Here is a 14,878-nt window from a genome sequence, read left to right on the forward strand (position 1 = left end):
AGGACTCACAGTCTTAATCCCCATTTTACAGATGAGGCAACTGAGGACCAGAGACATGAAGTACCTTGCCCAAGTCATACAGCAGACAAGTGGCAGAGTCTGCATTAGAACCCAAGTCCTTCTGACTCCCAGGCCCATGCTCTATCCACGAAGCCATGCTGCTTCTCACAAATCATTTTATACATCTCCCACTGTAACGGAAGGTCTTTTATTAACAAAAAGAGGAGGTGAGGATTAATGTGCCTATGCCAGCTAAAACTATAAGCTCAAGGCCATTTCAATGAAATAAGTATATTTCTGCTATTTCATTCCTTGAATTGATCCCATTTCAATCAATCAATGGTATTTGTGGGGTGCTTACTGAGTGCAGAACACTGTACTAAGGGCGTGGGAGAGTATAACACAACAAAGTTGGCAGATACAATTCCTGGTCACAAGGAGCTTACAGTCTCCTTTGTATAGGGAGTTTACTCATTCAGAACTGGTTAAACAGAAACAAAAAAACCAAAGAGAAATCTTTTGCCATAAAGACTGCTCTAATTCAACTCGAATTTTAACATCACAAATTCTATAAATCCTGGCTCAAGAGGAGCACTGAAAACCATTTTCCCCATTAGGTATTTCTATTTTCCTTTTGATTTCTCGGGGCAGGGAATGTGTCTGTTAATTCTGTTGTACTGTACTCTCCCCAGGCACTCAGTACATAGTACGCTATTCATTCAATTGTATTTATTGATTGCTTACTGTGTTCAGAGCACTGTATTGAGCGCTTACACTAGACTGTGAGCCTGTTGTTGGGTACGGATAGTGTCTATTTGTTGCTGAATTGTACTTTCCAAGTGCTTAGTACAGTGTTCTGCACACAGTAAGCACTCAGTAAATATAATTGAATGAATCAAGTCCATTGATGGACTGATTGACAGGCCTGTTACCTCTCCTAAACTCCCAACAGGCTTTGTGACCTGATGTGCTTTCAGGGAAAAGCCCTTAGAGATAAGTAATGGGTCTTTCTCACCTCCAAAATGCTTTTAATAGTTACTATATGTTCAACGTAAGCACAAAGCAGCCTCTGAACAACTGCTGGGGGGAACCACAAAATATCCTTCTGCACACTCACACGACTGACAAAGTAACTGAACAGAAAAACTGATTCTTTTGTCTTTTCTAAGTGGAAGAAGAGGTTGACGGTCATTTTCAGGGAAATACTGCAGCTAATGGATATCGCTCTAAATTTACTACTGGTGGCCCCTCTGTGATTCTGCCAGAGGGGACAGGAATGAGGACATGATCTTTATGAGCCTTCCTTCTCAACTCCCCCTTTCCCCTTTTACCAATTCCACTGGGACTCAGGCAGCTCTGGAAGGATAGCTTATGCTGACAGAGAGTTAGAAATTGGGGAACTAAGGGAGATAAAGGGAGCACTGGTTGCCAACTAAAAAAAAAAAAATGGCATTCATTAAGCACTTACTATGGGCCAGGCACCATACTGTAAAAGTTATAGGGAAGTAGTGTGGCTCAGTGGAAAGAGCATGGGCTTGGGAGTCAGAGGTCATGGGTTCCAATCCCGGCTCTGCCTCTGCTCAGCTGTGTGACTTTGGGCAAGTCACTTAACTTCTCTGGGCCTCATTTACCTCATCTGTAAAATGGGGATTAACTGTGAGCCTCACGTGGGACAACCTGATTACCCTGTATCTACCCCAGAGCTTAGAACAGTGCTCGGCACAGAGTAAGCACTTAACAAATACCAACATTATTATTATTAAAATGGGGATTAAGACTGTGGGCCCCACATGGGACAATCTGATCACCTTGTATCCCCCCCAATGCTTAGAACAGTGCTTTGCACATAGCACTTAATAAATGCCATCATCATTATTACTATTAAAACTAATATAAGTTAATCAGCTTGGGCACAGTCCATGTGCCACATGGGAATCACAGTCTTAATCCCCATTTTATAGACGAGGTAACTGAGGCACAGAGAAACTAAGTGACTTAATCAATCAATCAATGGCATTTATTGAGCACTTACTAAGTGCATAGACTTGCCCCAGGTCACACATGAGACAAGCGGTGAGGCGGCATTAGAACGCAGGTCCTCTGACTCCAAGGCCCAAGCTCTTTCCAGTAGGATACCGCCGACGCTTCTCACTGAAAGGCGTTAATGGACCGTTTATCACCCACCATGTCCAACTCTGGAGCCCCTTGGGGATGAAATTCTGCTGGGTAAAAAAGATTCTGAAGCCCTGCATCAAGCAAACATACATAGGTCTCCCTGTTGTGGCTTCAATCCCAGAGGGCAGGGCCTGGGGTGCTGGCGTAATTGGAGGCCTAGTGGTAATGGGTGAAGTGTCTAGAAGACCCAGGATGTTTCAACTAGTTATAGCCTACCTGGGACGGAATGTGTTCCAGTTCTGAGATTACTAGTCTAGAGTAGTAATAATAATAATAACAGTGGTATTTGTTAAGCACTTATTATGTGCCAGGTCCTGTACTGAGCACCGGGGTAGATACAATTGGACACAGTCCCTATCCCACATGGGCCTCACGGTCTTAATCCCCATTTTACAGATGAGATAACTGAGGCCTAGAGAAGGGAAGTGACTTGCCCAAGGTCACCCAGCAGACAAGTGGCAGAGATTAGAACCCAGGTCCATACTCCATCCACTAGGCCACACTGTTTCATCAGGCCTGTATCATCAGGCCAGTAGGGGGGCAGCCTGAAAACATACTGACATTGACTTTCTCCCCACAATTCATCTTAGAGGGAAGAGCCAAAATAAGCTTCTAGGCAATTAATTTGGAGTGTGACTTTTTATTATGACTACGATGTTAATAATAATTTTAACAATAACAATAGGCCCAATTTTCCCATTTGGATCCCAGTGAACAATCGTGAATCCACAGGAAAGGCAGGCAGAAAAGCGTGTGCTTGGCAGCAGCTGCTCATCCACACAACAATTTGACTCCTCCCCACTGAACCTCTTTGAGGTGGCTGGAGAGGATGCTGTCACGGAGAACAGAGAAAGATGGGCAGTGCTGATGGACCAAGTTTTAGGAGAACAGCCTGCCTCTCGGACAGCAAAACCTCTATAGGGTTTGATGCCACCATCATCGTGCAACCTAATATTAATATTTGCTAATTGCAGACAATGGGTCAAGTGTAGTCCCTGTCCTTCATGGGACTCCTAGGGGCAGGGAGAACAGGTATTCAGTTCTCATTTTAGAGATGTGAGGAGACTGAGGCCCAGAGAAGTGAAGTGATTTGCCCAAAATCAAACAGCAGGCAAGCAGCAGAACTGGGATAATACTACTGCTTATCTTGTCTTGTGCCATCGAGTCATTTCTGACCCATAGTGACGCCATGGACAACATCTCTCCCAGAACGCCCCGCTCTCCATCTGCGATCGTTTTGGTAGTGGATCCATAGACTTTTCTTGGTCAAAATCCCAAAGTGGTTGACCATTGCCTCCTTCCGTGCAGTCAACTTGAATCTCCGCCCTTGACTCATTACTGTGCCGCTTCTGCACAGCACGGGGGAGTTTTGACTTGTAGCAGATGGCCTGCCACTGGCTAGCCACTGCCCAAGCTAGGAAGGAAATGGGTATGATTCTGCTTGACTTTCCTTCTCATAGCCAAGACTGGTAGAGTACTTGAAACTCTCCAGGTGCCACCCTGAGAGGGGAATACTACTACTAACAATAATAATAATTATGGTACTTGTTAAGACCTTACTATGTGCCAAGCACTGTTCTAAGCGCTGGAGTAGATAAAAGTTAAACAAGTTGGACATGGTCCCTGACCCACATGGGGAATCACACTCTTACTCCCCATTTTACAGATGAGGTCACTGAGGCCCAGAGAAGTGACCTGCCCAAGGTCACACAACAGACAAGCGGTGGAGCCAGAATGAGAACCCAGGTCTCCTGTCTCCCAGTCCTGTGCTCTTTCCATTACTCCATGCTGCTTCCTAAAGTAGGACTTCAAATTGCATTTTAGTCCATCATCAGTGTAGGGGACGTATCTTCTGCCATATGTGGAACAGTAAGTTCTTATTCTATGTAAGACAGAAACGCGCCTCTCTCTAAAACCTTCAGTGTGTACATCATCTGAGGGGTAATGGGAAGGAGTAGGAATGTAAAAAATGCTCCAGACCTTATCTAATCATTCCTTAGTCCACCCCCAATTATTCCATTCACCATTCCTTTGATGTACAGAGGGGGACAAAATTCTTTTCATAACTATAACAGTGGAAAGAATTGAGGCCCAGTAAAGAGAAGTTACATGTTCACAGTACAAAGTGATTCATTGGTAGAATCAGAAATAGACTCAAAATTCAATTTAACAAGCTCATTTTGAAGTGTAGCATGTTAAAAGGAACTAACCAAGTCCACATGCTTTTTGCATGAAAGAGAGGAGTTCAGTTTTGAAAATGCTACATACCCAGAGCTGATCATCCATTCCTGGTGGATTCTTTTTAATGAACGCTCCATAGTATGTAGCTATATTTCGGTGATGAGAATATTTCTTCAACATGTTAATTTCTTGCTTGATTTCTTCCTCTTCATCCTGTATAAGAAAATAAAGCACGTCATTAAAAACCACTCGCATTCCTCTTTTACTGGGTTTACATTTTATCTCATTATTAAATCATGTTCATCCCTTTCTCATTTCATTTTCTTCTGCCCGATCATTGATTGGAATATTACTAAATGCTGTAAAGGGAAACATGTGAAAGGTAAGCAACAGCTTACTACTGCTTCTGCTTTTTCCATTTGAACTCTGAACATGGGAGCGCAGCCATAATGCTATCTAGAGTGTAAGCTTGGAATGTGTCTACCAAGTCTGTTATATTGTACTCGCCCAAGTGCTTAGTACAGTGATCTGCAGAAAGCAGGTGCTCAATAAACATGATCGATTGATAGATCGATTGCTATTTCTTGGTCAGTGGGTCCTCAAATGAAGAAGCTGAGGTTTCTGATTCTGTGCATGGTAAGCCACTGTGAGAGTAATAATAATGTTAGTATTTGTTAAGCGCTTACTATGTGCAAAGCACTGTTCTAAGCGCTGGGGGGATACAAGGTGATCAGGTTGTCCCACGTGGGGCTCACAGTTTTAATCCCCATTTTACAGATGAGGGAACTGAGGCACAGAGAAGTGACTTGCCCAAAGTCACACAGCTGGCAAGCAGCGGAGCTGGGATTAGAACCCATGACTTCTGACTCCCAAGCCCAAGCTCTTTCCGCTGAGCCACGCTGCTTCTCAATGTATGTAGTTAGTATGTACACTAACGATAATGTTATTTGTTATTATTATTATTTGTTAACTGATTACTCTGTTCCAATCATTTTATGAAGCACTGGGGTAAATGGAATATATGTACCAAGGACACAGTCCCTACCCAACACAGCCTAAGGGGGAGGGAAAACAAGTATTTGAACCCCATTTTACAGATGAGAAAGTTGAGGACGAGTGAAGTTGTCACTTGACCAAAGTCTCACAGAAGGAAGGAAGCAGCATGGCCTAGTGGAAAGACCACGGGCTTGGAAGTTAGAAAGACCTGGGTTCTAATCCCAGCCCCGCCACTTATCTGCTGTGTAAACTTGGACAATTCACTTCACTTCTCTGTACCTCAGTTACCTCATCTGTAAAATGGGGATTAAGGTTTAAGAATGTGAGCCCCATGTGGGACCAGGGACTGTGCCCAACCTGATTAGCTTGTATTTACCCCAGCGCTTAGTACAGAGCCTGGCATATAGTAAGCGCTTAACAAATACTATTAAAAAAAAGTGGCAGAGCCAGGATTACAGCCCAGGTTTTATGACTCCCAAGCCATGTTTTTTTTCCCCACTAGGCCATGACTTCTCTCAAGTTTAGGGAGTCAGAAAACTGAAATTAAACAAAGCATCTTGGGATCATTTGTTCAAAAAAAGTAGTTCACTGTACATATTTAAGTTAGGTTACAGATGCTGTAGCTTCCTACCCATTGGGAAAGCAGCACATCAGCCACTCAGACTGAAATCTTGGGTCTTTAGCCAACACTAAGAACATGACGAGTGTGGTGGAGCAAAAGTGCTGCTCGTCTGGTGCAAACACTTGCAATTTCAGAAGAGTGAAGCAAAACAAAACATGGTTTTTCCCCTTTTATTTCTGCGTTTCCTCACATGAGTTATTTTGATCCCTCTAGCTCAGAAAATAGAGTAATGATGTGATACATCTACCACTGTGCTTTGGTGATGACTGGTTTGTAGGCTAATTAAATGTCAATCATTTCTTTTGCCCCTGCATTGCACAACCATGATGGATTGTTGAGGATAGTGGGAAAATTCCGTTTCCAAGATACCTGATGTTGGTCAATTAAAGGAGTTACTAGTGAGTGGTTCGAAACTTGAGGGAAGCGCTCGTATCATTTAACAACTGTCTATTAGTGATCTAGAGAATGAAGGCAATGGCGAAGTGTTGACATTCGTAAATGATACAAAATTCTTTGGTGACTTAAGGAGAATTGAAGCCTAGGAGATCTAATAATCGACACTGCAGGCAAGTCTGGCTTAGTAATCATTCTGAGGTTTAAAGACTGAGGAATAACAGGGAGGCACAAGATAGGAGACAAACTAATTCTGAGAGGGGAGGAGACGAAGGATACGAATCAATCCATAATATTTACTAAGAACTTTCTGTGTGCAGGGCATTGTTTTAAGCACTTGGGAGATTACAATATAACAGAGTTGGTAGACATGTTCCTTGCCCACACGGAGCTAATGATCAGTGGGAAAAAAATCGCATGAATTTTGCGGGATCCTGGAATACAAGGAGGATCAGGTGATTTAAAAAAACCTAAAAAAAAAAAGCTGTGCTGTGTGAGATCAATGACCCATCCACCCCAGTATGTCACTGTCCTGGAAACATTCGGCTCCTGTGATGATCTGGAACATGGAACAACTGCCCTACCCAGTTCCAGATTAAGTAAACTCTTATTTATCTTTTCTCGTTGTAATTTAATCTATACATGGAAAACACAGTTCTGCAAATGTTCTGCCTGCAGAGAAGTGGGGGACTTGTACCCCCAACCCAATCAAGGAGCCGGTTGAACACTTCCCTCACTATGCCCTCCCTTCTTCTTCTCCCACTCCCCCCGTCAACCGGAGTTGCTCCCTTTATTCATTCCCCCTCTAAGCCCCTCAGCATTTATGTACATGTCTGTAATTTACTTATTTATATGAATGTCTCCCCCTCTACACTGTGAGCTCGTTGTGAGCAGGGAATGTGTTTGTTATATTGTGGCACTGCACTCTCCCAAGTGCTTAATACAGTGCTCTGCACACAGAAGGCGCTCAATAAATACAACTGACTCCCAGCGTAGTTTATCTGCAAAGTCACACTGGGTAGGTGAATTCAACAGTGCAGCAGCTGTGGGGAGGATGGGAAGAAACATTTACTTCTTCCTTCTGCACCAACACAGCAACAGAAAATCATGAGACGCACCAAATACCATTGGGGTGACAAACACAGAACAACACAACAAAGAACATTTGTTGTGTGCGACATGACTGTGGTTTCACAATGATCTTTTTAGCCACATATGACTAATAGGTTTATTTCACAGCCATAATCAGTGTGGTAGAGCATGGGCCTGGGGAAGTCAGAAGGACCTGGGTTCTAATCCCTGCTCGGCCATATGTGTGACCTTGGGCAAGACAATTCACTTCTCTGAGCTTCAGTTACCTCATCTGTAAAATGGGGATTAAGACTGTGAGCCTCACGTGGGACAACCTGATTACCCTGTATCTACCCCAGTGCTTAGAACAGTGTTCTGCACATAGTAAGTGCTTAACAAATACCAACATAGAGAAGCAGCATGGCTCAGTGGAAAGAGCACGGGCTTGGGAGTCATAGGTCATGGGTTCGAATCCTGGCTCTGCCACTTGTCAGCTGTGTGACTGTGGGCAAGTCACTTAACTTCTCTGTGCCTCAGTCACCTCATCTGTAAAATGGGGATTAAGACTGTGAGCCTCACGTGGGACAAGCTGATTACCCTGTATCTACCCCAGCGCTTAGAACAGTGCTCTGCACATAGTAAGCGCTTAACAAATACCAACATTTATTTATTTTATTTATCTCCAAAATGGGGATTAAGAGTGTGAGCCCCATGTGGGACAGGGATTTTGTCCAACCTGAATAACGTGTTTTTACCTCGGTGTTTAGGACAATGCTTGGCATATACTAAGCACTTAGCAAATACCATAATTATCATCATTATTATAATTTTGTGGACATGAAGGAAAACTATGGAATCTATCTAGCTACAGCTACATCTGTGTCCATTTACTTATTTTTTGGGGTGTTTGTTAAATGCTTACTTTGCCAGGAACTGAACTAAGCACTGGGATACATACAAGCTTATCAGATTGGACATAGTCCATGTCCCACATGGGACTCACACTCTTAATCCCCATTTACAGATGAGGTATCTGAGGTCCAGAGAAGTTAAGTAACTTGCCCAAGGTCACAACAGATGAGTGGCAGAGCCAGGACTAGAACCCAGGTCCTTCTGACTCCCAGGCCTGGGCTCTATCCACTAGATCACACTGCTCCTCGAATCATATATCTATGCCTGATAGATATAATTTTAGATCTAAATGGAAATGGGCACCCATTCCCTTTCACTCCTAGATTATGATTTTGTGATATAAATAATATGCACTCTTATAAGAAAGGGCCCAAATTTATTAGTCCACAAATGTTTCATCAGTCCTCTTTCCCCACAAGAGTATTAAAGTAATGAAAGCATTTTCACTTTGCTTTTCTATGCATCCAGCATAAATTGTGACTCACCGTGGGTAAAGGGCTAGCTGCTAGGCTGATGTAATAATGTGTAACAGTAACGATAATGAAGAGGAGGACGGCAGTAGTCAAAGTAATGGTGGTGGTGAGCAAAAATGTTCCTGTGGTGAAATCTTACTTAACTGGGATGTGGGAACTGGTCCCTTTTTATGAGGAAAATTGAGCACAGCTAAACAAAACAATGTTACCAAATTGATACCAACTGAAAAGTTTACAAAAGCTATCATCGTGAAATTGGATTTATCAAGGGCTGACGGTTCCTGTTGAATTGAGTAGCAAGGTGATAACTCATTGTTTTCCTCACTAATAATAAGAACAACAGTATTTGCTAAGCACTTACTTTGTTCCAGGCACTTATAATGTTTGGGTAGACAGAATATAAACAGAGTGTACACCATCCCTGTCCCCCAAGCGGCTCACAGTCTGAGGGAGGAAGAACATGTATTGAATCTCTATTTTACAGATGAGGAAACTGAGGCCCAGACAATAATAATATTGATGATGATGGTATTGGTTAAGCGCTTACTATGTGCCAAGCACTGTCCTAAGCACTGGGGTAGATACAAGGTAATCAGGTTGTCCCAAATGGGGCTTGAAGTCTTAATCCCCATTTTATAGATGTGGTAACTGAGGCCCAGAGAATAATAATAATAATGTCGGTACTTGTTAAGCACTTACTATGTGGAGAGCACTGTTCTAAGCGCTGGGGTAGATTTACAGGATAATCAGGTTGTCCCACGTGAGGCTCACAGTCTTCATCCCCATTTTACAGATGAGGTAACTGAGGCACACTTGCCCACAGTCACACAGCTGACAAGTGGCAGAGCTGGAATTTGAACCCATGACCTCTGACTCCCAAGCCAGTGCTAAGTTAAGTGACTTGCCCAAAGTCACACAGCAGACAAGTGGCGGAGCCGGGACTAGAACCCACATCCTCTGACTCCCAAACCCAGGCTCTTACCACTAAGCCACCGTATTTTTTAAGTACTTAACTATGAGCTAATCACCAGGTAGAAACCAGATAACCAGATCAGGCACAATCCCTGTCTCCCATAAAGGTTCACAATCTATGAAGTGGTGAGAGGTTTCACCCTCACTGACTTGCCCTAGGTCACACAGCAGGCAAGAGGCAGAGTCAGGATTGGAACCTAGGTCTCCTGACTCCCTGGCCCATGCTTCTCCCAGGAGCATTTGAACCAAAGATCCAGAAGAGAACAAACAGAGACGGTGGGGATAAAAGTTGTAGTCAATATCATCATCTGCTCGTTGAACCTCACTGAATGGAATGGACTCCAATTTCCTGTTATGATCAGCAGGGCACAAACCCTCAAAGAGCAATTTCCGTTCAAATTTACCTGAAATTTAAATTAAGATCAGAACGGCTCACAATACTGCAAAGTGTATCACATTGACTTTCTCTGAAGAGAGAGAAAGAAGGGAGAACAGGGTGAAAGAGTCTTAGGAAGCTTGTGGGCAGGGAAAATATTTACCAACTCTGTTGTACTGGACTCTCAAGCATTTAGTACAGTGCTCTGTGCTCAGGAAGTATTCAAACAATGCCATTGATTGATTGGATAAATGGAGCTCATCTCCTTAGCTGACAGCAAACAACTACAGTCGCATTTATTGAGCGCTTACTGTGTGCAGAGCACTGTACTGAGTGGTTGGGAGAGTTCGACATAACAATAAGCAGACACATTCCCAGCCCACAAGGAGCTTACAGTCTAGAAGTTCAGGAGTATGAAAAGCAGGAAGAAATTAGGTGACTACGCAACACAGATCTGGTGGTCAGAGGGCCTGGGTTTTAATCCCGACTCTGCCATACACTTGCTGTGTGACCTTGGGCAAGTCACCTGACTTCTCTGTGCCTCAGTTTCCTCACCTGTAAATTGGGGATTCAATACCTATTCTCCCTCCTACTTAGACTGTAAGCCCCATGTGGGATAGGGACTGAGTCCGACCTGATTAACTTGTATCTAACCCAGTGCTTAAGATTGTGCTTGACACAATAAGTGCTTAACGAATACCACTAAAAAAAAAATCCATTTGAGAAAGTCAGTATCACGTGAATTTATTAAGGTCACTCATGCTGCAGACTTTTCAAACAGACAAGCCTTTAAAGCTGGAGTAAGCTCCGAGGGAAAGATGTTTCAAATTCCTTTACTAAACTTAGTGTTTTTTCTCTTTCTTGTGTATTTAAACAAGACCAACTGCAACTTCAAAATGAACTCTTGGACAGAGTGAATAAACAGGCACTGACACAAACCATTCACAAACAAAAAATTCCAGAAGATATGTTGGCTAAAGAGGAACTTTTGAAAAACTCTCCTCAAGAGTAATTCTTTCAGTTGGAATAACGGTCCACGTTGGCTAAGAGATTCAAATAGGCAGTTAAAGTTTTAACATCTCTAAGGAAATGGATTGGCACCAAAGAGAGTTAGGTAAATTGAGTATTTAGTATTCCCTGAGAGGCAGTTTTTTTAATCATTTATTTTTCATGGCAACCTATGATTTTTTTCCCCCAAAATGCGGAGAGTAGAAATAAATTCCCAGAACCAAACAAATGGCTCTGGGAAAGGGAATAATTTTGGAAGCATGTTCCAATGTTTCTGCCCTGGATTCTGACAAGTGGTATTTACTATTCTTGTGTCCAATTTTCTGTCTTTGCAACTCATATTCATGTCTGGTCCTGCTGATTTGGTTAGGGAGCTATTTTTCCTTTGATACCTCTCCCTTTCTCTCCCCCCTTTCTTCCCTCTCCTATCTTTCTTTTTCCCTCCCTTCCTTCCTTTTTCTTCCTTCCTTCCTTTCTCTTCTTCTCTTGCTCCCCCCACCCCACCCCCCCTCCCAGCAAATGGTGCCACATTTCCTTTTCCTAAACAGGAAGGAAGAGAAACTCTTAAGAAGCAGACATATATTGCCAATCTTCTCCATTATAACAGAACCAGGGCTGGGAATGTTTCTATTGGGAAGAAATGTAGTTTCAAGGGATTTTGAGAAAAATCAGCAATTACTTTGCTCTTTGCAGACGTGTTCGACAATTCAGGAACAGGGTTGAGGAAACTCTCTCTGAATGTGCCCCTTTTGACTCTCCCTGGAATTGCTTGCACACCCCTGAGGCTGGGGCCACTGTCAACCAGTGGCATTTATTTAGCACTAACTCTGTGCCAAGCACTGTCCTTAAGTGTTTGAGGGAGTACGATACAGTAGAGTAGGTGGGCATGATTCTTGCCCACATGGAGCTTAGAATCTAGAGGGAGACAATGACATTAAATTATATTACAAATGGATATATGCGTAATTGCTATAGAATGGGGCGAAAATTAAAGTGCTTAAGGAGTACAGGCCCACGTGCGTAATCAACACGAAAGGGAGGGCAGAATTCTCTCCCATGTGATTGGGCAAGAACCTGGGTTCTAATCCTGTTGCTGCCCTTGTCTGCTACATGACGGTGGACAAGGCACTTCTCTGTGCCTCAGTTACCTCCTCTCTAAAATGAGGATTAAGACTGTGGGCCCCAGGTGAGACATGGCCCGTTTCCAACCTGGTTAGCCTGTATCTACCACAGCACTTAGCACAGTGCCTGACACACAGTTAGCACCTTAAAAATACCCTAAAAAACTAAAAAAGGCAGGGCTGACTTTAGCTTCTCAGATGAACGAAGCACCACGCAGGGTGGTGAAGGAGGACGGTATATGGGAAGGGAATATGGAATGCATTCTATTCGGATGGCCAAAGCACATCTCCTCCAAGAGGCCTTCTATGACTAAACCCTCTTTTGCTTTTCTTCGACTTTTTTCTGTGTTGCCCTGACTTGCTCCCTTTATTCATCCCTCCTCCCAGCCCTACAGGACTTTTGTACACATCTGTAATTTATTCATCGTAAAGTCTGTCTCAATGGCTAGGCTGTAAGTTCACTGTGGGCAGGGAATGTGTCTTATGTTGTTAAACTGTGCTCTCCCAAAGCTTAGTACTACATTGTGCACACTGGAAACACTCAATAAATGTGAATGGTACACTTCTCTGCACACAGGATGCATTCAATAAATACAATTAACTTACAAACTGACATTCATTCAATCAATCGTATTTATTGCGTGCTTCCTGTGTGCAGAGCTCTGTACTAAGCCCTTGGGAGAGTACAATACAACAATAAACAGACACATTCCTTGCCCACAAGAAGCTTACAATCTAGAGGGGAGGAGACAGATGTTAATATAAATAAATTACAGATATGCATATGAGTGCTGTGGGGCTGGGAAGAGGGAAGAACAAAGGGAGTAAGTCAAGGAGCAGAAGGGAGTGGAAGATGACAAAAGGGGAGGCTTAGTCAGGGAAGGCCACCTGGAAGAGACGTAACTTCAGTAAGGCTTTGAAGGCGCGGGGGGGATAGTAACAGTCCTGGGTTCTGGGGATCACTGGTAGCTGCCCCTTTTGCCTTTGGTTCATACAATCCTATTTATTGAGCATTTACTTGTGCAGAGCACTGTACTAAGCACTTGGAATGTACAATTCAGCAACAGAGAGAGACAATCCCGGCTCAGCAACGGGCTCACAGTCTAAATGGCTCTTCTGGTTAGCTGGCAACCAGACAGATATACAAACAACCATACACAACTAAGGAAAGAGAACTCAAGAAGCTCTTTGCAGCTACTGGAACTTGTTTATATCTAATTTCAGATGACAAGAGTGGGAAATTATCCTTATCCATGTAAAAATATTAACTATGGCAGGATTTTAAAACTGGATTCATTATAAATGGTTTCAGTGAAAATGAGTTTGCCAACTTTATTTTTCTGTCACTCATCTAGGCTTCTTTCTTCACTTAATCAATCATATTTACTGATCACTTACTGTGTGCAGAGCATTGTACTAAACTTGGGAGAGTACAGTATAACACAGTCAGTAGACATGTTCCCTGCCCACAATGAACTTACAGTCTAGAGGGGGAAATGGGCATTAATATAAATAAATACATTACAGATATGTACATAAGTGCTGTGGGGCTGAGAGAGGAGCGGTTTAGTGGGAAGAGCACAGGTTTGGGAGTCAGAAGACATGGGTTGAGTCAGAAGTCATGGGTTCTAATCCCAGCTCCACTATTTGCCTGCTGTGAGACCTTGGGCAAGCCACCTAACTTCCCTGGGCCTCAGTTACCTCATCTGTAAAATGGGGATTAAGACTCTGTGCCCCAACTGTGTGCCTCACGTGGGACAATCTGCATATCTTGTATTAAAAAAAATTAAGTGAATAGTACAGTGCTCTGCACACACTAAACACTCAATGAACGAATAAGTGAAAAAAGTGAGGAAATCCCAGTGCAAATCCAATTTCCTCCTCCTTCCTGATGCCTTACTTTTGTTCATTTCCTTGTCTGCAAGAAATTCCATCATGGAGAGGCTAGGAGTAGGAAGAGGAGGTGAAACAAATCTATCGATCATATTTATTAAGCACATACTGTGTGCAGATCATACTCTACTAAGCTCTTGGGAGAGTACAGAATAACAGGTTTGCTAGACACATCTACAAATCAGTCAGTTTGGCTACTTGTTACATCTGGACAATCTTGAAGGGATTAAGAAGTCACAACTCTTAGCAAAAATGAAGTGTGAGGGTGACTTACAAATTTTAGTAGTTTTAGCTGAACTCCATTGATAGAGATGAAGGTCACATTTTTAAAGTGTCTCTGCATTCCACTTTAAGGGTGAAGGAAAGAAATTTTCTTTTCTAGAAAGCCTCATGGGTCCCTATTATGGCACTTGTCTCCACGAAAACACTGCTGGTTGGCAGAAAACGAAAACAAGGACATGACCTCAGACATTCCAGGGCTTTTTCACACTGATAAGTGCTACTAGTTATAAGTGTAACTCATAATTTCCATTGCAATTGATTCTTTAGCATTATTCTCTTTCTTTCAGTATTAAATTCACCTGGTGGCTCTACTAGCTCCTGGAAGAAGGCAGGTGAATTACAGGATGATGCTAACCAAAGGTAAAGCAGCGTGACCTAGTGGAAAGAGCACAAGCCTGGGAGG

The 14,878-nt window shown here is 43.0% G+C and overlaps 1 protein-coding gene across 10 annotated transcripts in view; it reads right to left on the minus strand.

Annotated features, from left to right (window-relative positions):
* The window catches only part of TNIK (TRAF2 and NCK interacting kinase), a 484,943-nt gene that overhangs the window by 206,484 nt on the left and 263,581 nt on the right, over nt 1–14,878 (minus strand). For all 10 annotated transcript variants that reach the window (XM_029061407.2, XM_029061401.2, XM_029061394.2 and 7 more), the window contains exon 4: nt 4,444–4,569. In XM_029061407.2, the coding sequence (XP_028917240.1) occupies nt 4,444–4,569 (126 nt within the window). The remainder of the gene's footprint in view (nt 1–4,443; nt 4,570–14,878) is intronic.

This window comes from Ornithorhynchus anatinus, chromosome 1 (genome assembly GCF_004115215.2).
Source record: "Ornithorhynchus anatinus isolate Pmale09 chromosome 1, mOrnAna1.pri.v4, whole genome shotgun sequence".
NCBI classification, from domain to species: Eukaryota; Metazoa; Chordata; class Mammalia; order Monotremata; family Ornithorhynchidae; genus Ornithorhynchus; species Ornithorhynchus anatinus.